Consider the following 21452-nt stretch of genomic DNA (forward strand, 5'->3'; position numbering starts at 1 on the left):
CCCCTCTTCCAGCGACACTGGTCTTCTTGTTGTCCATAAAAGCTAAATCTCTCATGCCCACCTCAGGCCCTTTGTAGCTGGTGTCCCTCTGCTCAGAAGGCACGTCCCCTACGTCTGCCCGTCCTCACCCCTCAGGTCCGAGCTCGGCTGTCGCTTCCTACTTTGCCCCCTGGGAGTCAGCCCTCTCCACACGGTGGCCACTTACCACGCCCTGTTTCAGTTTATTTCCGTTCCCCTGAGAGAGCGTTCCAGTTAGTGGACGGGCTCCAGCTCCTTCCCCGAGAATGGAGCTCTTCAAGGGCAGGGCCCCGGTCCACCCCCTTGAGCCTGAGCACAGAGAGATGAGTGACTGGCCCTGGGTCACAGAGCCAGGAAGTGGCAGGGTTCTGACACAGGTCTGCCTGATGCCAAGGCGGGCTGGGGCCAGGCCTCCATGGGTGCATCTCCTGCAGCAGGGGGCCCAGGAAGGGAGCCTGACTCCCAAAGAGGCTCCATGAAGGACCCTAAAAGTGAAAAGCACACTCAGCTTCCCAAATGAGCCTTCACTAGCCCTCCGGCCAGCGGCACAGAGCCTGTGGGAGCAAATGGGGGGGCAGGCAACTGGGGGGCCAGGGCACCTTCAACCCAGCAATTGTTGTGTGGAGGGAGAAACTGATGGAGAGAGAGAGAGAGAGACACTTGTCTAAGGCCACACAGCCAACCAGCAGGAGAGCTGTATTCAGCGTCTCTAGGACCAGCACCTCTCCCTGCCCTGTGTGGGACAAGACCCAAAGCCCAGAGCCTCTGCAGGCCACGAGGGCAGGGGCATGGCTGATGGAGCCAGATGAGGAAAAGACTCAAGTTCCTTTCTTTCAAAAGACCTTCAAAAGCCTACCTTTGGTCAGTCCTTAGAGAGGTGGAGACTAACACTGTCTGACCCTCTATCCCTATCTCCCCTTCCTCTCTGTTTCTCTTTGTCCTATCACACAAAATAGGAAGAAGGAAGAGGAGGAGGAGGAGGAGGGGAAGGAAAGGGAGGAGAAGAAGATTTTTAAAAAAGAGGGAAAATGGCTACCAGGAGCTGTGGACTCTTAATGTTGGCATCAAGCCCCAAGGATAAGCCTGGTTTGCCACCAGACAAGCTGTGGAACAGCAGAACCAGGGCTGCCTGTGGTCTCACTGAGGACCAGAGAGGCTGCTATCAGCTGAGTGCCCCTGTGTGAGTCTGGGTTGAGCTGGATTCTTTGGAAACAGCGTCTGACTAAACTCTCCCAAGCACTGCGCAGGACAGGCCCCAGTGCCTCCGAAACAGACACGGAGGCAACGAAGCCCAGCGAGGTGCCACTCTGGGCGGACCCGAAGTGAGGAAGTCACGTGGGACCCGGTGTCCTCGGTACGGGGGCCTTTCTGCCTGCCTGCCCCTCCCCTGCACACATGGAGGGTGGGCCCCCCTCGACCCCCTCTCCAGAGCCAGAGAGGGCAGGTCCCTGTGGGTGCTCGACTCTGCACCCTTCCCCCACCCCCTCTGCCTCGCCTCATCCCTGTCACTGGCATCTCTGAGGTCATTCCAGCCCCCGGACCTCCACCCTGGGCCTCCGGGGAACCCTGGAGGCTGAGCAACTTCCTGGGTGTTGAGGTGCGGGTGCTGACTCAGGGGCGTTCACCACCTCCCAGCTCCCCCAGCCAGGGCAGCAGGGTGGCCTGAGCTCTGCGCCCCCACCCTTGGCTCTAGTTCCTGAGCGATGCAGCCCCAGCCCCGTGTCTGATTGAGAGAACGCTAAAGTGTTCATCTGGGATCCCGGCACCACAACTTAGAGATCTCTGCAGCTATTTTTCAAGCCTCACCCACGACACCCCCAAACAGGCCGTCGGTCGGTCTCCTCTCACAGAGGAGTCCAGACTCAGGGGAGCTGGGTCTGCCCAACCCCAAGTCCACACTGGACCAGGATAACATGCTTGGCTTGTTTGTTTCCACTGTGCCACACTGCAGACAGGGAAACTGAGGCCCAAGAGAGGCCACAGGACAAGCCAGTGGGAGCTCGCTGCCAGGCCTTGATCCTGACCAGAGGCACCTGGGTGAGTGGAGTGGGAGGCAGGCTAGGAGGCAGAGGCTCCAAGCGGGGAGGTAAATATTGACACAGTGGTGTTGTTTACACTGTAACCCAACTCCTCCAGGCTGCCACCCCAGGCCACCTGTTTCCCAGCCGGGGATGCTGAGAGTCTGTAGGCGGTGTGGAAGAGGGGGCAGGCTGGGTCAGGGCATGGCCTGGGAAGGCTGAGACACCTCTGGTCAGGGGCCACTGGAGACTCCCCACAGGCCAGTGTGGAGGTCTGGGCGGGAGGCACAGATCTGGGCTCTGTCCTATCTCTGCCACTAATTGGCAGTAGGACCCAGGAGCAGAGGAGGGAAGAGCATTTTGGGGGTGGGAGAAGAGGGGAGGGGGAGAAGGAAGAGGTGGAAAGAGGGAGGAGAGGGGAAGGAAGTGGGAAGAGGGAGGAGGGATAGGAGGAAGGAGAGGGGGTGGGAGGAGGGAAGAGGGAGGAGGGAGGTGGGAGGATGGAGGTGGGAGGTGAGAAGAGAGAGGTGAGAGGAGGGAGAAGAGAGGTGAGAGGAGGGAGGAGGGAGGTGGGAGATGAGAAGAGAGAGGTGAGAGGAGGGAGAAGAGAGGTGAGAGGAGGGAGGAGGGAGGTGGGAGGAGGGAGGTGGGAGGTGAGAAGAGAGAGGTGAGAGGAGGGAGAAGAGAGGTGAGAGGAGGGAGGAGGGAGGTGGGAGGAGAGAGGTGGGAGGATGGAGGAGGGAGGTGGGAGGACGGAGGAGGGAGGTGAGAGGTGGGAGGACAGAGGTGGGAGGTGAGAAGAGAGAGGTGAGAGGTGAGAGGAGGGAGAAGAGAGGTGAGAGGAGGGAGGAGGGAGGACGAAGGAGAGAGGAGGGAGGAGGGAGGTGGGAGGACGGAGGTGGGAGGTGAGAAGAGAGAGGTGATGTTGGGAAATTGTATAGATGTGGTTGAACATTGGCAGGGCCCAGAAACCACCATATTTCCATGCAAGTATTATTTACAGATCCCCACCACGTTATCCCCTCAAGGTATTGCTAATCCCGTCAGCTTTCTATCTTCCCAGAATGCCTTCTTCTTTTCTCCACCCTCTTCCCTAGCCAATTCCGTCCCGACTTGCGACTTCCAGAATTCTCCTATAAAAGTCACTTCTGTTTCCGCTCTCTCTCTCTCTCTTCCACTCTCTCTTCTCTGTTTCTCTTCTGCATCTCGACCTGGAGAAGGGCTGGCATGCATAGCGGGAAGCAGCCATTTTGCTAGCTCCATGTGGCCTAAACCCGCTGTGCTCACTCGCAACTCTGGGGCATCCGCATCAATAAAGAATTGTATTATGATGCCACCAGGAGTTCATCATCTCTCTCTCCGGTGAAGCTAGCTTGGCAAGGTGAGAGGTGAGAGAGGCAAGAGGAGGGAGAAGGGAGGAGGGAGGTGGGAGAACGGAGGTGGGAAGAGGGAGGAGGGAGGAAAGAGGAGGGAGGAGAGAGGAGAGAAGTGAGATGAGGGAGGAGGAGGTGAGAGGAGAGGAGAGGGAGGAGGGAGGTGAGAGGAGGGAGGTGAGAGAAGTGAGAGGAGGGAGGAGGAGGTGAGAGGACAGAAGTGAGAGGAGGGAGGAGGAGGTGAGAGGAGAGGAGAGGAGAGGGAGGAGGGAGGTGAAAGGAGGGATGTGAGAGGACAGAAATGAGAGGAGGGAGGTGAAAGGAGAGAAGTGAGAGGAGGGAGGAGGGGGAGGGGTGGGGAGGGGAGGGAGGAGGGGGAGGGAGGAGGGCTCTTATCACCTGTCAAGTGCTGTGCATGGTGTTAGATGAATGCTCATTTCAGCCTCAGCAGCCCCAATACCTCTGGCGCAGCCTCAAAGTTCCACCCCAGCCCCTGGGGTGTGGGTGGGGGTAGCAGCCTTTCCTGGGAAGGTAGAGTGTCTGCTAGCCTGGCTGGCCACTGGGTAACCAGAGCCAGTCCCTAGTACCCTGAGGACCTTTGGGCCTCAGTTCACAGCCCTGTAATAGGGACAGACTCCAGCCTAGGACTGACACACGGATCACAGCTATTACATGTAAGAGTCAGGCACATGGTAAATATTTGCTTTGTCCATCTCCCCTCCCCACCCCACCTCTGAGTCTTCTTACCTGTAAAGTAGAGGAACTCCATGTTTACAGATGTGCTATTACCAGAAACTGTCTGTTTATCTGACTTCTGACCAGAGCACAGCTCAACTCTCTGGCTGTTGTGGTGCCCGGGATTGAACCTGAGACCTCGCGACCTTGCAGGGCCAAGAAGGCAGCGACCACTTGCTGCCACCACACTGTCTTCATGAAACAAGCCCTCCACGGCTTTAAGATCTAGTGGCCAGGGCCAGGCGGCGGTGCACCTGGTTAAGCACTCACATTTCAGTGCCTGAGGACCCAGGTTCAAGCCTCTAGTCCCCACCTGTGGGGGCAGTGTCATAGTGGAGAAGCAGGGCTGCAGGTGTCTGTCTTCTCTCTCTCTCTCTCCCCCCCATCTGTCTCTCCAATAATAATAATAATAAAAGATCTAGCGGCCAGGCTCACCTTCCTGCCTCTGGACCTGAAGGCACAGCCTCCCTCAGCTATTTCCTGGATGTTGAACAGAAACTTGCTCTTGCTGCTCCTGGCCCCTGGAGCCCTGTGGGAGCAGGGAGTCATTCTGAGACTCATCAATGAGCCGAGACAGGCTTTTGGGTGCCCCAGCACCCTGAAGAGGGCTGACCCTGTGTCCTAGACTCCCAGATCCACCTTCTGATAGTGGGACTCTGTCGGTGTTGTTCATGAACTTTGCCTTCCAGACTACGGATTCTTTAAGGACAGGGGACTAGCTCCTTGTTTTCATCTCTCTTGAGAGCTTGGTTCCTAGGAAACATTCCATTCTACTGTTACCACAGAAAGCTCAAGTGCCACCTCTTCTGGAAAGCCTTCCCTAATACAAATCAATGGCCAGGGCTGCATACTTATCTTTTTCTACTTTGTTTCAGAAAGTCATTTAAAAACTTGACCTTTTTTCTCTATTTCCCTCAAATTATCTTTTTTGAAAAAAATATTTACTTGGGGCTGGGTGGTGGAACACATTACAGTGCACAAGGACCCAGGCTCAAGTCCTTGGTCCCCACCTGCAAGGGGTTCCACATTATGAGGGGTGAAGCAGGTCTGCAGGTGCCTCTCTCTTTCCCTCCCTCCCCTCCCCTCTTGATTTCTCCCTGTCTGATCAAATTAAGACATAAATATTGACTTTATTTGTTTTATTGCACATGAGGGAGAGTGAGTTTCATGTGAGGCAGAAGGAGAAAGAGAGTGGGACAGGCCAGCGCACCTTCCTGGCAGTGCCAGGAACTGAACCAGGAACCTCAGGTGTGAAAGTTTGAAGCTCTACCAGTTCAGCTATTTCCCCAGTCATTCCCACAAAATTTCTTGAGGCAGGAGTCCCACTGGTTATCTGCACAGAAGGAAGAGAGGGGGGGAAGCCAGTGTCCACATGGAAGAGAACTTTGTGGACACCTGGATCTTTCTTTACTGGGTGAGGTGATGGAAACGGGGTGTGGTAGGGGTGAAGGGGAAGTGACTGCATCCCAAGCATCAGTGTCGCTCCCAGGGACACTCCTGCAGCCTCCTGACTGGTCTCCCAGCCCCCGTCTCACCCCTTTCGGCTGATTTCCACACATGATGCAGTTCGCGCAAGGACCTCCAGATGCAAAGCTAACTACACCTGTCCATCCACTCTGGACTTCTGCTCTGACCTTGGGGTCCAGCCCCAAGTCTTAAGCGTGGCTGTCCCTGCCCCTGGCTGCCTCCCAAGCACCATCTTCCCATCTTCTGAGCCTCCAAGGGAGCCGATCCCTGAATGCCTGTGTTTTGCCCCATCTTGCACAGACTGCCCCCTCTGCCTGGAATGGCCCCCACCCAGGTCCTGCTTGCTCTGTAGGCCACAGCTTTCATGGCGTGTCCCCAGAAAGCCAGCTCTGAGCTCCAGGCCAGGTTCTCCTGTCTGCACCTGCACCCTGCTCATCTCCTTGGCAACAGTAATTGCACCTGTAACTTCCTGCTATGCACCTGCCCATCCACCAGCCTGGGGAATACAGACCCATCAGCTCTGTGCACGCACAGCCCTGCTGGGAAACAAATGATGCATCTAACCGTGCTGGGGCTACTTACCTAACTGACTAGAGAGGAAGAAAAGGCCGTGAATAACAAGTCATAAATGTGCTGACAGCCCCTCCCTGTGTAGACATCACAGGGTGGACTTTAGCCAGGCCGGCTGCATGTTGGCTACTTCCTGACAGCCTCTGCTGACCCACCCCACTCTGCAACCCCCCCTGCAGGTTCCTTGCCTTGACCTGGCCTGGCCTCTCCTGGTCTATCTGGGAAACAATGTATTTATTCTTTAACAGAACTTAACAAGTGGTCCCTTTTCCAAAAATGGCAGTGCCGCAAGAACATGCAGTAACTGTTGGGAATGCCAGGGGGCACTTGGCTGGCCTCACACGTTCCCTTAAGTTCCTAATAGTTTGGGGAGGCATTTCTATAGTGTATCCAAGACTGAAGCCTCACGAGAGCCTGAGAAGGAGCAAATCAAGGCTGGGGAGACAGCCGCATAGTGGTTCATAGTGTCATGCCTGAGACTCTGAGGTTCCAGGTTCAGTTCCCAGAGCCACCACAAGCCTGAGCTGAACAGTGCTCTGGTCTTTCTTTCTGCATCTCTCTTGTTAAAATAAACAAAGTTATTAAAAAAAGAAGGATCAAATCTATTCCTACTTAGGACAGGGGTGTAGAGAAAAGAACAGCAGGTTCAGGTCCATGGCACACCCTATGTTCAAACCTAGGTGCTGGGCCCTGTCCTCAACGCAGCCCCTTAGACTAACTACAGTCTTCAGCCCCCAGTCCAGGCTTCAGCTAGCCTGGAACACGGAAGCGTATTCTCCAGGAGATGCAACAGCAGACTGGGAACACTGGCTGGGCCTCAGTCCCCCAACCTGTCTCCCTGGCTCCCCTCCTCCTCTGGCTCTATTTTGTTGTGGGACCCTGGACCGTCGCCTTTACCTCTCGGTGCCTGCTGCCATGTGTGAGGTCGGCCAAAGACGGGAGACTTCAAACTTTGGTCTCCTCACTGCAGCCACCCTCCAGTCTGTACTCAGTGGGTGTGGTGCTGGCACTGGAGGACGGGACAGCAGAGTCCCTGCCAGAGGGTGAAAGACCTGGGTGGGGAGCTGTGCCCATCAGGGAGATCAGCCAGGACAACAGGAAACAGCCCTTATGGAGCCCCACTGGGAACCTGGGGGCTGGGTGGAATGCTGAGTTTGTTTAAAACCCAGAGCAGGAGAAGCAGGGCATAAACACTGCGGCAGCCCTGACCGATTCACCCCCACCTCAGGAATGAGTGCAGGGACCTGCATTGGGAGATGATGGGGGGGTGGGGTGACATCAGCCTCTGGCCACCCACACGGGTGGATCAATGGTCCACAGTGGAGCTCAGCCCAGACAGCCCAAGCCTTTGAGGAGCTGGCCCATGATGGCCTTGCCCTCTGCTTCCTTTTTCCTGGGTCCCTCCATCCCCGGACAGGGCAGCCCGGTATGGCATTTTCCCGGACAGGCCCCGTGCACCCACACCCCAGGGCCTCTGGCCCACAGGGCCTTCTGGGTGTTCTTTCCGAGCCAGATGGTCCCACTCGGGGTACTTCTCTCCTCTCTCCAGCTAGAAGGTCTCTGCCTCTGCCAGAATCCTGCCACCTAGCCCCGGAGCTGTGCAGGCACTCACAGGCCAGCCAGGGGCTCCCTTTCCAAATGTTCACACCACTGTGCCTCCCCAGCACAAGCACCTCCCGAGTGCTCAGCGGTATGTGCTGAGTGATGAAACAAGCGAGTCTGAGCACCACCACGTCCTCACAACACGATGGGCTTCCACCCTTCTTCAGGCCAGCAAAGACGTCAGCTGGCAGGCAGGGCTTCCCCCCTTGATACTATAACTAAGCAAAAGCATTCAGTGGGTTATGTCACCAAATGCTGATACCATCCCTGCCAGGTAAGACTCATCTTTTCATTTTACAAGAGAGGAAATGATGCTCAACAATTTGTTTGGCTTTGTATGTTAACTCTCTTTTCAGCCACCAGGTGCCAGATGCTATCAGGATGCCGGCCAGGCTTCCCTGGACTGAAGACCCCACCAATATGTCCTGGAGCTCCGCTTCCCCAGAGACACACCCTACTAGGGAAAGAGAGAGGCAGACTGGGAGTATGGACCGACCAGTCAACGCCCATGTTCAGCGAGGAAGCAATTACAGAAGCCAGACCTTCCACCTTCTGCATCTCACAATGACCTCGGGTCCACGCTCCCAGAGGAACAGAGAATAGGAAAGCTATCAGGGGAGGGGATGGGATATGGAGATTGGGTGGTGGGAATTGTGTGGAGTTGTACCCCTCCTACCCTATGGTTTTGTTAATTTATCCTTTCTTAAATAAAAAATAAATTTAAAAAAAAAGAGAGAGAGGAAATGAGACCCAGAGGCGACGGCAGACTCCTGCAAAGTTGCAGCTGGGAGGTAGATTTGGACCCGAATCCATTTGGTACCAGGCTATCTGACTGAAATGCTGAAATGCTTCCTAGGCTTTACAAATCTGAAAAGTGTCAGCAAGGGAGGGTGAGCGCCATCCCCCGTATGATTCTCAGGAAGGAAAAGCCCTCTTTCTGAGCCACTTTGGTCGGGAGGACGTGGGAGCAGAGTGGGTGACAGATCTAAAAAGCACCCCCCCCCACTGCCTATCAGACTGAGAACTCAAATCAAGTGCTGTCCACAGGGACTGAATTCTCTGCCGCTGGTATGATCAGGAAGGCGCCCCAGGGGGTAGCTCTGACCATGGGGTGGAAATACACACACACTCTCTCTCTCTCTCTCTAAGATTATATTTACTTATTCATGAGAAAGATAGGAGAGACAGAAAGGACCCGGCATCACTCTGGTCCATGTGCTGCTGGGATTGAACTCCAAGCCCCACGCCTGAGAGTCCAGTGCTCTACCCACTGCACCACACACACATCCCCCCCCCCACCATGAGTGGAGGTATTTGTAGAATGGTCTGGAAAGCACAGCTTCACTCTGCAGAGGCCAGTGGTGGCCCCGGGGAGAGGAGGCCCTGCGAGCGGGAAGAGAGGTGCCATCCCCAGCCACCAGGACTTTTCAGACCTGGGCTGCCACCCTGTGGGTCTCAGACAGGGGGAGGCTCAGCCCGAGGCGACTATGCCACCTCAGGGGAAGCTCAGCCTGGGGCGACTGTGCCCACCTCAGGGGAGGCTGAGCCCTGGGGCACCTGTGCCCACCTCAGGGGAGGCTCAGCCTGAGGCGACTGTGCCCACCTCAGGGGAGGCTCAGCCTGAAGCAACTGTGCCCACCTCAGGGGAGGCTCGGCGCGAAGGGCTGTGTCACCTCAGGGGAGGCTCGGCGCGAGGGGCTGTGCCACCTCAGGGGAGGCTCGGCGTGAGGGGCTGTGTCACCTCAGGGGAGGCTCGGCGCGAGGGGCTGTGCCACCTCAGGGGAGGCTCGGCCCGGGGCGCCTGTGCCCACCTCAAGGTTGAGGGCCGGCCAGGAGGGAAGGTGGTCGGGCTTTCCCTCGGGCCCGGCGCCCACGGGTGCCGCCTTCCCACCGCGCCACGCCGGCCGACAGCAGCGACCCCGGGTCCGAGACGACAGGGTCCCGCCCGGCGCCCCCACCAGAGGCGCCGCTGAACCTGCGCCGCCCGCGGCCGCCCCGCAGCTCAGGACGAGCCCCGCCCGGCGCCACCCCGCGGTGCCCGCCCGCCCGGCCGCCCGCGACCCGCACCCAGCCCAGGCCCAGGAGGCGGGCGCACTCACCATGGCTCGGGGGCGCGCTCGGCTCGGGGGCGCGCTCGGCTCCCTCTGCGCGGGCCGGCGGCGCGGGCTGGGGCGGGGCCGCGCGGAGCCAATGGCGGGGCGCAGGGGGCCTCGCAGCCAATCACAGCGCGCTCCGCCCCGCCCCCCGCCTTAACCCCTGGCGCGCCGGTCGGGAGCAGCAGACGGGGGCACTGGCGGGCGGGGTTCGGGCCTGGAGGGGGCGCTGCACGCCGCACCCCGCACCCCGCACCCCGCACCCCGCACCCCGCACCCGGCTTGGCGAGGCCGCGGACCCCGGGGCGGCGCACCTGTGCCCGGGCCCAGAGGCCACAGCCTCCGCCACTTTGGTCGGCCTGGCGCCTGTGCTGGAGCGTGACCCCAGGGCTTTGCAGCTGTGTGTTGGGGGAGGGGAAGGGAGAGGGTGGGGGAGGGGTGGGGAGGGGATAGGGGTGGGGAGGGGGGAGGAGTGGGGACGGGGAGGGGTGAGGAGGGGCTGGGAGAGGGGTGGGGGAGGATAGGGAGGGGGTGGGGAAGGGAGGGGAGAAAGGGATGGGTAAGGGGGTGGGTGGAGGAAAGAGGAAGAAGAGGGAGAGACTGGAGAAAGGGGCAAGGGAGAGAGAGAGAGGAGGGAAGAGAGGAAGCAGGGGACTGCTGGATGCAGTGACTGTCTGTCTGTGAGGAGCAGACGCTGATATTGGCTCCAGGGGAGCTTGTCCTAGGCAGTTACCCCAGTGGGTCCTTTTTTTTTTTTCTTCTTCAAGTTTTATTGGACAGGACAAAGAAATTGACAGAGGGAGGGAGATAGAGCAGGAGAGAGAAGAAAGCCTGGCCTCGAACCCAGCTCCTTGCTTGTAGGTGGCTCTGTGTGTGCCTGACCAGCTGGGGTCCTCACACGCAGCTCTCTCAGTGTGGGGTCCTCACACCCAGCTCTCTCAGTGTGGGGTCCTCACACGCAGCTCTCAGTGTGGGGTCCTCACACGCAGCTCTCTCAGTGTGGGGTCCTCACACGCAGCTCTCTCAGTGTGGGGTCCTCACACGCAGCTCTCTCAGTGTGGGGTCCTCACACCCAGCTCTCTCAGTGTGGGGTCCTCACACCCAGCTCTCTCAGTGTGGGGTCCTCACACCCAGCTCTCTCAGTGTGGGGTCCTCACACGCAGCTCTCTCAGTGTGGGGTCCTCACACGCAGCTCTCTCAGTGTGGGGTCCTCACACGCAGCTCTCTCAGTGTGGGGTCCTCACACGCAGCTCTCTCAGTGTGGGGTCCTCACACGCAGCTCTCTCAGTGTGGGGTCCTCACACCCAGCTCTCTCAGTGTGGGGTCCTCACACCCAGCTCTCTCAGTGTGGGGTCCTCACACCCAGCTCTCTCAGTGTGGGGTGCTCACACCCAGCATTCTCAGTGTGGGGTGCTCACACCCAGCTCTCTCAGCGTGGGGTCCTCACACCCAGCTCTCTCAGCGTGGGGTCCTCACACCCAGCTCTCTCAGCGTGGGGTCCTCACACCCAGCTCTCTCAGCGTGGGGTCCTCACACCCAGCTCTCTCAGCGTGGGGTCCTCACACCCAGCTCTCTCAGCGTGGGGTCCTCACACGCAGCTCTCTCAGCGTGAGGTCCTCACACCCAGCTCTCTCAGCGTGGGGTCCTCACACCCAGCTCTCTCAGCGTGGGGTCCTCACACCCAGCTCTCTCAGCGTGGGGTCCTCACACCCAGCTCTCTCAGCGTGGGGTCCTCACACCCAGCTCTCTCAGCGTGGGGTCCTCACACCCAGCTCTCTCAGCGTGGGGTCCTCACACCCAGCTCTCTCAGCGTGGGGTCCTCACACCCAGCTCTCTCAGCGTGGGGTCCTCACACCCAGCTCTCTCAGTGTGGGGTCCCTACACACAGTCTCTGTTGGGTCCTCACACCCAGCTCTCTCAGTGTGGGGTCCTCACACCCAGCTCTCTCAGTGTGGGGTCCTCACACCCAGATCTCTCAGTGTGGGGTCCTTACACCCAGCTCTCTCAGTGTGGGGTCCTCACACCCAGCTCTCTCAGCGTGGGGTCCTCACACCCAGCTCTCTCAGTGTGGGGTCCCTACACACAGTCTCTGTTGGGTCCTCACACCCAGCTCTCTCAGTGTGGGGTCCTCACACCCAGCTCTCTCAGTGTGCGGTCCTCACACCCAGCTCTCTCAGTGTGGGGTCCCTACACACAGTCTCTGTTGGGTCCTCACACCCAGGTCTCTCAGTGTGGGGTCCTCACACCCAGCTCTCTCAGTGTGGGGTCCTCACACCCAGTCTCTGTGTGGAGTCCTCACACCCAGCTCTCTCAGTGTGGGGTCCTCACACCCAGCTCTCTCAGTGTGGTGTCCTCACACCCAGCTCTCTCAGTGTGGGGTCCTCACACCCAGCTCTCTCAGTGTGGGGTCGTCACACCCAGTCTCTCTGTGGGGTCCTCACACCCAGCTCTCTCAGTGTGGTGTCCTCACACCCAGCTCTCTCAGTGTGGGGTCCTCACACCCAGCTCTCTCAGTGTGGGGTCGTCACACCCAGTCTCTCTGTGGGGTCCTCACACCCAGCTCTCTCAGTGTGGGGTCCTCACACCCAGCTCTCTCAGCGTGGGGTCCTCACACCCAGCTCTCTCAGTGTGGGGTCCCTACACACAGTCTCTGTTGGGTCCTCACACCCAGCTCTCTCAGTGTGGGGTCCTCACACCCAGCTCTCTCAGTGTGCGGTCCTCACACCCAGCTCTCTCAGTGTGGGGTCCCTACACACAGTCTCTGTTGGGTCCTCACACCCAGCTCTCTCAGTGTGGGGTCCTCACACCCAGCTCTCTCAGTGTGGGGTCCTCACACCCAGTCTCTGTGTGGAGTCCTCACACCCAGCTCTCTCAGTGTGGGGTCCTCACACCTAGCTCTCTCAGTGTGGTGTCCTCACACCCAGCTCTCTCAGTGTGGTGTCCTCACACCCAGCTCTCTCAGTGTGGGGTCCCTACACACAGTCTCTGTTGGGTCCTCACACCCAGCTCTCTCAGTGTGGGGTCCTCACACCCAGCTCTCTCAGTGTGGGGTCCTCACACCCAGTCTCTGTGTGGAGTCCTCACACCCAGCTCTCTCAGTGTGGGGTCCTCACACCTAGCTCTCTCAGTGTGGTGTCCTCACACCCAGCTCTCTCAGTGTGGTGTCCTCACACCCAGCTCTCTCAGTGTGGGGTCCTCACACCCAGTCTCTGTGTGGGGTGCTCACACCCAGCTCTCTCAGTGTGAGGTGCTCACACCCCGCTCTCTCAGTGTGGGGTCCTCACACCCATCTCTCTTATTGTGGGGTCCTCACACCCAGCTCTCAGTGTGGGGTCCTCACACCCAGCTCTCTCAGTGTGGGGTCCTCACACCCAGTTCTCTCATTGTGGGGTCATCACACTCAGCTCTCTCAGTGTGGGGTCCTCACAGCCAGCTCTCTCAGTGTGGGGTCCTCCCACCCAGCTCTCTCAGTGTGGGGTCCCTACACACAGTCTCTGTTGGGTCCTCACACCCAGCTCTCTCAGTGTGGGGTCCTCACACCCAGCTCTCTCATTGTGGTGTCCTCACACCCAGCTCTCTCAGTGTGGGGTCCTCACACCCAGCTCTCTCAGTGTGGGGTCCTCACACTTTCCCCTCCAGGCTGGCAGAAAGGCAGTGGCTGTGCTTCGGCACCTTAGGACAAACAAAAGTGGTTTCCTGGTAGGTCCTCGGAGCTCGCCTCCTCCAGCCTTCTGGAAAGAACTTTGTGTTAATGGCTGGTGCACCTGGTTGAGTGCACACACTACAGCACAAGGACCCGGGTTCAAATCCCTGTGCCCCACCTGCAGGGGTAATCTCTGCAAGTGGTGAGGCAGGGCTGCAGGTGTCTCTCTTTCCTTTATCTCCCCCTCACTTCTCAACTTCTCTGTCTCTGTCCAATAATAAATGGAAAAAAATAAAAGAACTCTGTGCTATAGATGCTGGTGGCCCGCACCTCCATGTTACAGGTGATCAAAGGCCAATTTCTGTGGCCTCTTACCCTCCACTGGAAACTATAGCAGTTCTCTAAGGTTGCAGATAGGGATTACCTATTATTTCTACAACTGTCTATATTTGTATAGATTTGCCCCCCTTCCCTTTTATTATTATGGGCCCATCTTCCTTTCCAAGTCACACCTACACCTATTACTACTTCCAGATGTCCCTCCTTTTCTCCTCTTCTCTCTCCGGGTTCTGATGGACTTGAAGTTCAGAGCCCTCTGGTCATCTTCCCCCTAACATTTCTGTCCCTCTGGGAGCATGAACCCAAATCCTTTATGGGGAGCAGAAAGTGGGAGTTCTGGCTTCTGTAATTGCTTCACCACTGGACATGGGTGTTGGCAGGTGGATCCACACCCCCAGCCTGTGTCTGTCTGTCCCTAGTGGGGCAGGGCTCTGGGGAGGGGGGGCTCTAGGACACATGGGGGAGGTTGTCTGCCCAGGGAAGTCAAGTTGGTGTAATGGTGGCTTCTGCAACTTGGTGACTGAAAGGTGATAAGATATAAAGATAGTAAGCTGGACAATATGATTAATGAACAGGAACCAAAAACTAGGAATAGAGTAGATGAGATTAGGGGATTTAATGTGGGTAGAAGCTAAGAAGTCTGTTTTAGGCATGTTCCTAGGGGCCCACGACTACTGTGATTTTTACAGTGCCCAGTTGTCAAGACTGTTTCAGTCTCCAATGGTTGTTCTCATTCTCTGGCAGACTGTCTGTTCACCACAAGAGGGCTGCCAGAGGCACCAGCCAGGCATCCCAGTCTCTCAGCAACTCCAGAAAGGGGAACTCTCCTCAACAGTCTCCATGACTCTCCCAAACTCAGACATACTGGCTCTTATTGAAAGCTATGTCTGTTCTTGGCCAGTCACCGAGGTTAAAGATTCTGACTGACCGGATTGGGAGGTGGGAATCACCTAGTACTGGAGTCTAGGTGTGGTCCACCCCAGCCTCAAGAAGAACTCCCTTGAATTTGTGGCCAGGACTGCATCCCACAGGCCAGGCTGTGGCTCACCTAGTGGAGAGCTCATGTTCCCACATGCAAGAACCTGGGTTCAAATCCCTGGGAGCCACCTGAGGGAAATGGCACAAGCGATGAAGCAGGGCTGCAAGTGTCTTCCTGTCTCTTTCTCTCTTCATCTCTCTCTCTCCCTTCACTCTCAATTTCTCTCTGTCTTAGCAATAGAATAATAGTAAAGGAGCACACTTCGCAAGTGATTTGTAAGTGGTGATGACGCTAGGTGGCATTCTTCCTTGGCTCTGCCTGCCACACCACCTTGTACAGAACAGGTGTCCAGCATCAAACAGGTGTCTGCAAACCCTCACGGGTTGACGTGTTTGTTTGTCTTTGACAAATCAGATAGATTCTGCACATACTAGGCTCGTGGTATTTCATAGACATCTGCTAGAACAACACTCCTGGTAGGAATTTTTGACCTTTGGTTTTATTTCTTTCTCCACAGAAGGACTAAAACTAAAGTCCTGAGCTCCCTAGGGGAGCACCCAGCTCTTGATGGACAGACTCAGCCCATGTCACATTTCCACACAAGCATGTCTAAAACATCACACCCAGTGGGGGAACCAAAGACGGGAGGCTGGTGGGCAGGGGGTGTGGGCAGGCAGGTTTTTAGGCCTGATGGGCCCCTGACTCCTCTCACTGTACAGAAGGGGCATCTGAGCTGAGGCTGTGGACAGATGTCCTGACCTGGCCCCTTCCCCTTGGGTCATGCAAAGAGACTCTTATGCCTGAGGCTCCAAAGTCCCAGGTTGAATCCCCCACACCACCATAAGCCAGAGCTGAGTAGTGCTCTGGTTAAAAAAAAAAAAGTGCTAAAGCCACTGGTCAGGGCCAGGCGGTAGCTCAGTGGATAGGCACAGTGTGTGAAGCGCTGTGTGAGCAAGCTCGGTGCCGAAAGGGAGCCCCATAGGCTGCAGAGTGCTGCTTTGGTCTCTCTCTTTTTCATTTCTTGATCTCTCTACAAAATAAAAAATGGATCTGTGAAGGTCATTTGGTGGAGACCCTTAGTTCACTAGCCAGTGCTGCATAAAATATGGATGTATAGATGTCAGTAAAGTTCTTTAAAAAGACATTCAAGGGGTGGCCTGGAGGGTGGCACAGTGGCTAAAGCACTGGACTCTCAGGCACGAGGTCTCAAGTTCAATCCCTGCACTGCATGTTTCAGAGAGCTGCTCTGGTTCTCCCTCCTCCTCCTCCTCTCTCTCTTCTGTGTTCTCCTGCCCTCCTCATCCTCTTTATCCATACGTGAATATTTTATTGTATTTTATTTTATTTTTAGATTAAAAAATTTTTGTTCCCTTTTGTTGCCCTTGTTTTATTGTTGTAGTTATTGTTGTCATTGTTGTTGGATAGGACAGACAGAAATGAAGAGAGGAGGGGAAGACAGAGAGGGGGAGAGAAAGACAGACACCTGCAGACCTGCTTTACTGCCTGTGAAGCGACTCCCCTGCAGGTGGGGAGCTGGGTCCTCGAACCAGGATCCTTATGCTGGTCCTTGCACTTTGTGCCATCTGCACTTAACCCACTGCACTACCGTCCGACTCCCTATTTTAATTTTTTGAGTAAATATTTTTAAAAGAAAGAAACGGGTCTTATGCTGGGGAGACAGCATAATGGTTATGCAAAAAGACTTTCACTCCTGAGGCTCCAAGGTCCCGGATTCAATCCCCAGCACCACCATAAACCAGAGCTGAGCAGTGCTCTGGTCTGTTTCCTGTCTCTCTGCACCTCTCATTAAAATAATCTAAAAAAATAAATAAAATATAAAAAAGAAGGAAAGAGAGAAGTGGATCTCTCCCAGCCAGTGGCCTTCACTCTCTAATCCGGAGCCAGAGACAGTATGTCATGTGCCCCCTTGTCTGGACTCAGGGCCCTCAGAGTAGCGTTTGGCTCTTCTGACTCAATGGCAGGGGCTGGGGGCTGCTTGCCTCTGCTTCCCTGGGGCTGAGCACATCCTGTCCCCAGGCACCTACTCAGCAGACTTCAGGCCAGGCAGGTCAGGCAGGTCCACTGAAATGGAAGCACACTAAGCTTATTGATTCAGAATATCTCTACAAAACATTTTTAACAGCATGCATGTATAATATGCTGCACTGTTTCCTGGTGGTGTACAAAGTATGAGAAAATCACAATGAGGAAAATAGTGTCCTAGGAAAATAGATATTTAAGACATTTCTAGGCCTGGGAGGTCATACAGGCAATTGGGGTGCTGAACTCTCAAGCATGAAGTCCCTAGTTCAATCCCCAGCATCCTATGTACTGGGGTGATGCTCTGGTGTTCTGTCTCTCTCTCATAAGTAAATAAATCTGAAAAATAAAAACAATATTTACCCATGGAGGGAAAAATAAATCACACACACCACTGTCTGTTGAGGGGAAGAGAGAATGCAGAACCCCATACATGGTTGAGCTAGAGACCATGACCCAGGGTCTGGTTGAGGGAGTAAAAGTGGTGGGAGAGGTGGAGAGTGCGGGCAGGTGAGGTGTCCAGAAGCAGATGCTTATAAGGAAATAAGTTTGGGGCCATATGGTGGTGCACCTGGCTAAGCACACACACTACAGTGCACAAGGACCCAGGTTCAAGCCCCTGGTCCCCACCTGCAGGGAGAAAGCTTTGCGAGTGGTGGAACAGGGCTGCAGGTGTTTCTCTGTCTCTTTCCCTTTCTATCTCCCCCTTCAATTTTTTTCTGTCTCTACCCAATAATAATAATTAAATAAATAAATGCAGTAAGTGTGTCAGATTCGAGGAAAATACCGTCCCCTCTCCATCTTGTGGGAGGCGGAAGCTGGGAGAAGAAGCAGTTGAGTCAAAAGTTCCAAGGTGCTGGTCTTAGAAATATATATCCCTTTTGAGTCAGCAGCTCGATCTTTTGGAATTTCTTCTATAGAAATAAAGATGTGCACAAAGTATAGCTAGAAATTTATCCCTTTTGTTCCAAGGAGATAGCATAGTGGTTATGCAAAAGATCATCTAGCCTGAGGTCCTGAGGTCTCAGCTTCAACCCCCAGCCCCATGAAAGGCCAGAGCTGAGGGAGCACATGCTGCCAGTTGAGAGCACACACCAGCTTGCCCAAGGACCCAGGTTCAAGCTCCAGCTCTCCACCTGCAGGAGGGGGCTTCAGGAGTGTTGGAGCAGTGTCACAAGGGTCTCTCTTCCTCTTTCCACCTCTGCCCTTTCCCTCTCAATTTCTCTTTGTCACTAAAAAGGAAAAAAAAGGAAAAGAAAAGAAAGGAAAAAGTGTTAGAAGCAGTAGCTTTAGAATTGCTTTAAGTAAAATTTTAAGCATACGTTATAAGTATAGTTGCTTTTCTGCCTGCAGTGGAAAATTCCTGTATAAAGGGGGCTCGACAAAACCCACACCCCAAGATGTAAGCCACCTGTTGTTTGTCGTAAAGAGAACAGCTCGCCTAACCAAGTCCTTGAAACCCAACCATTGCTCAAGGTCGAGGGAGCTGACATCCCGGTGGTCTTAGCTGACAATGAGAAAGTGTGGTGACCCTATTTTGCATAAAGGCCTGAAATTAGACAATTCTTATAGGCTGCTTAGGGTATTGCAATGTCTGAAATGATTGGCTCCTGCGTTTTCTGTAAAATGCTATTGAGTGTGTGATAGAATTCTAGTTTTGCATATTCCCCACCCAGAATGTACTCTAGAATCCTATAAATTGTGTGGTTTGAGCCTCGTTCAGGGTCGAGCTGGTGGACTGCTGTCAGTCACCTCTCGGCCCGGATTCGAATTTGTGAATAAACATCTTTTGCTTCCTAGTAGTGGATGGTGGTTTGATTTTGCTCGCTAACAAAAAGGAGTAGAAAGAAAGAAATGGAATGGAAAGAGAGAGAAAGAGGAAATGGCTACCAGGAGCAGTGGATTCACTGTGCAGGCACTGAGCCACAATAGTACTAGTGACAATAAAATTAACAAGTAATAAAAAAAAAAGCCAGAGCTGAGCAGTGTTCTTGAAAAAAAAAATCCCCCAGAGTTATTTTCAGTAATACTATCGTGCCTATTATAATTGCGTTGAGAAATGCTTTGATCAGGGTCTTTGCAGCTGTTGACATACAGTGTAGGATGTCTGTGTAAGAAACATGCAAACAATTTGAAAACAACAAAGGTCCACCCAGCTCTGGTTTATGCTGGTACTGGGGACTGAACCTGGGACCTTGGGGTCTCAGGCATGAAAGCTTAGTTATTATGCTGCTTCCTCAGCCTGTTGATGTAGATAATGTCCTGCGTATAAAATGTTCCCGATTTGTGACTAGATTAAGCAGAAAGAAGGTCATACTATTGCATGTGCCCTTCAACTCAGTGGTGCTATCAGAGATACACATCTTAGAGAAATCTGTGTTCCCAGACATAAGATCTGTTCCACAGTGCTCTGGAGCCCAGCTTTCCAAAGCAGTCATCAGTGGGCTAGGTAAGGAAGCTAAGGTCCTTCCTGCAAAGCAACATCTCTTCTGTAAAGTGAGACTGGATTGGGGCAGGCGGGGTTGTGGGGGTGTGGGGCCTATTCATTCACAGAGGCGGATCTCTTCTGTAAAGTGAGACTGGATTGGGGTGGGTGGGGTGCCGGGCCTATTCATTCAGAGGCAGATGACAACATGAATGACCCAGCTAGGGCAGCACGGACGTTTCTGGAACTAAAGCCAAACTTGAAGGGCAAGGTGCAGGTTGATATGTGTAGAGTGACTTCTTTGACATTTAACTCTCTACAAAGCGCAGATAGGGATGTTAAACTCCAAGCTCGTAAGAGAGATTGACTGTGGTGTTGGGGGTGGGAAACACCAGGCCAGGACTTCAGAAGAGCACAATGGGGAGGGCACTTTAGTCATTCAGTTTGGTTTTATTTTTTTTTAAGTGCTGAAGCATATATACTAAAATCATCAAGGTTGGTCAAAAACGTGGTTGTATGTGTTCACATATGCCCAGACCACTTCTGGCCACTGTCTCCCACATAAAAATAAATCTTAAGAAAAAAAAATCCCTCACATAAAAGTCTAATATACTATAAAGAAGACATTCTGAGCAGAGATAATAGTAAGGTCCCGGGAGTCGGGCTGTAGTGTAGCGGGCTAAGCGCAGGTGGCGCAAAGCACAAGGACCGGCATAAGGATCCCGGTTCGAACCCCAGCTCCCCACCTGCAGGGGAGTCGCTTCACAGGCGGTGAAGCAGGTCTGCAGGTGTCTATCTTTCTCTCCTCCTCTCTGTCTTCCCCTCCCTCTCTCCATTTCTCTCTGTCCTATCCAACAATGACAACAACAATAATAACTACAGCAATAAAACAACAAGGGCAACAAAAGGGAATAAATAAATAAAATAAATATAAAAAAAGAAATAAAAAAGGGACTAAAAAAAAAACTATATAAAAAAATAGTAAGGTCCCAGGCTGGCTTTGGAGATGCTTCTAGCAAATTTGAACAGCAGAGGGAGGAGTGTGGGACAGAAAGGCTGTGAAGAAAGGCGTCAGTTGAGCCATGGGCAGGATTTGAGGCTTAGACCCGAGAGCTTCAAGCTGCCCCTGCAGGTCACTGGGCTCAAGCTGGAGTCACTGACCTCTGATGTGTATCCCAGGCATTGGCTCCACTCATAATCTGATTTTAGGGATAATCTGGCAATAATGAGTGTAAACACACTGACACAGGTCACAGAACCCAGAACCCAGAGCCACCTGCCCTGTTTGAATGGCCGTGCTGGAAATGCTTGGGGCCGGCTTGGTGCCAGCGCCCCTTGTAGCTGGCTTGGGCTGATGCAGAGAAAAGAAAGCAGGTCTCAGCTTGGCTGGTTCATTTCCCAGTGCCATGAGCTCAGCCCGTGGAGACCCGGAAGAATTCCAAGGGCCTGGCAGAGAGCTCAGGCCTGAGGAAAAACCTTTTAATACTCTGCAGTGGTGACAGCCACCACCAGAGCGATACATACCCGTGCCACCCACACTCATGTTCTGTCGCTGTGTGGAATGTTCAGCTTGAGAATTATAAAAAGAAGGGCAGGGGTAGATAGCATAATGATTATGCAAAGAGGCTCTCCTGCCTGAGGTATCAAAGTCCCAGGTTCAGTCTCCTGCACCACCATAAGCAGGGGTCTGGGGGAAAAAAAAAAAAGAGTTGTACCAGGCAGTAGTGCAGCAGATTCAGCACACATAATGCAAAGTGCAGGGACCAGCACGAGGATAGAGGTTCAAGCCCCCTGCTCCCCACCTGCAGGGGGGGTCACTTCCCAGGCGGTGAAGCAGGTCTGCAGGTGTCTGTCTTTCTCTCCCCCTCTCTGTCTTCCCCTCTTCTCTCCATTTCTCTCTGTCCTATCCAACAACGACAACATCAGCAACAACAATAACAACCACAACAAGGCTACAACAAGGGCAACAAAAGGGGGGAAATGTCCTCCAGGAGCGGTGGATTCATGGTGCAGACACTGAGTCCCAGCAATAACCCTGGAGGCAAAAGAAGGAGGAGGAGGAGGAGGAGGAGGAGGAGGAGGAGGAGGAGGAGGAGGAGGAGACGAAGAAGACCTCCCTGTGCTTCATCTGTAACATGGGCTGCTGCTGT

The 21452-nt window shown here is 54.5% G+C and overlaps 1 protein-coding gene across 1 annotated transcript in view; it reads right to left on the reverse strand.

The window, feature by feature from the left end:
- ECE1 (endothelin converting enzyme 1) overlaps positions 1–9951 on the reverse strand; it is a 162282-nt gene extending 152331 nt beyond the window's left edge. Inside the window, exon 1 of the mRNA XM_060200868.1 lies at positions 9883–9951. Within this exon, the coding sequence (XP_060056851.1) occupies positions 9883–9885 (3 nt within the window). The 5' untranslated portion in view covers positions 9886–9951. The remainder of the gene's footprint in view (positions 1–9882) is intronic.
- Between the last annotated feature and the right edge of the window lie 11501 nt (positions 9952–21452).

This window comes from Erinaceus europaeus, chromosome 11 (genome assembly GCF_950295315.1).
Source record: "Erinaceus europaeus chromosome 11, mEriEur2.1, whole genome shotgun sequence".
NCBI lineage: Eukaryota > Metazoa > Chordata > Mammalia > Eulipotyphla > Erinaceidae > Erinaceus > Erinaceus europaeus.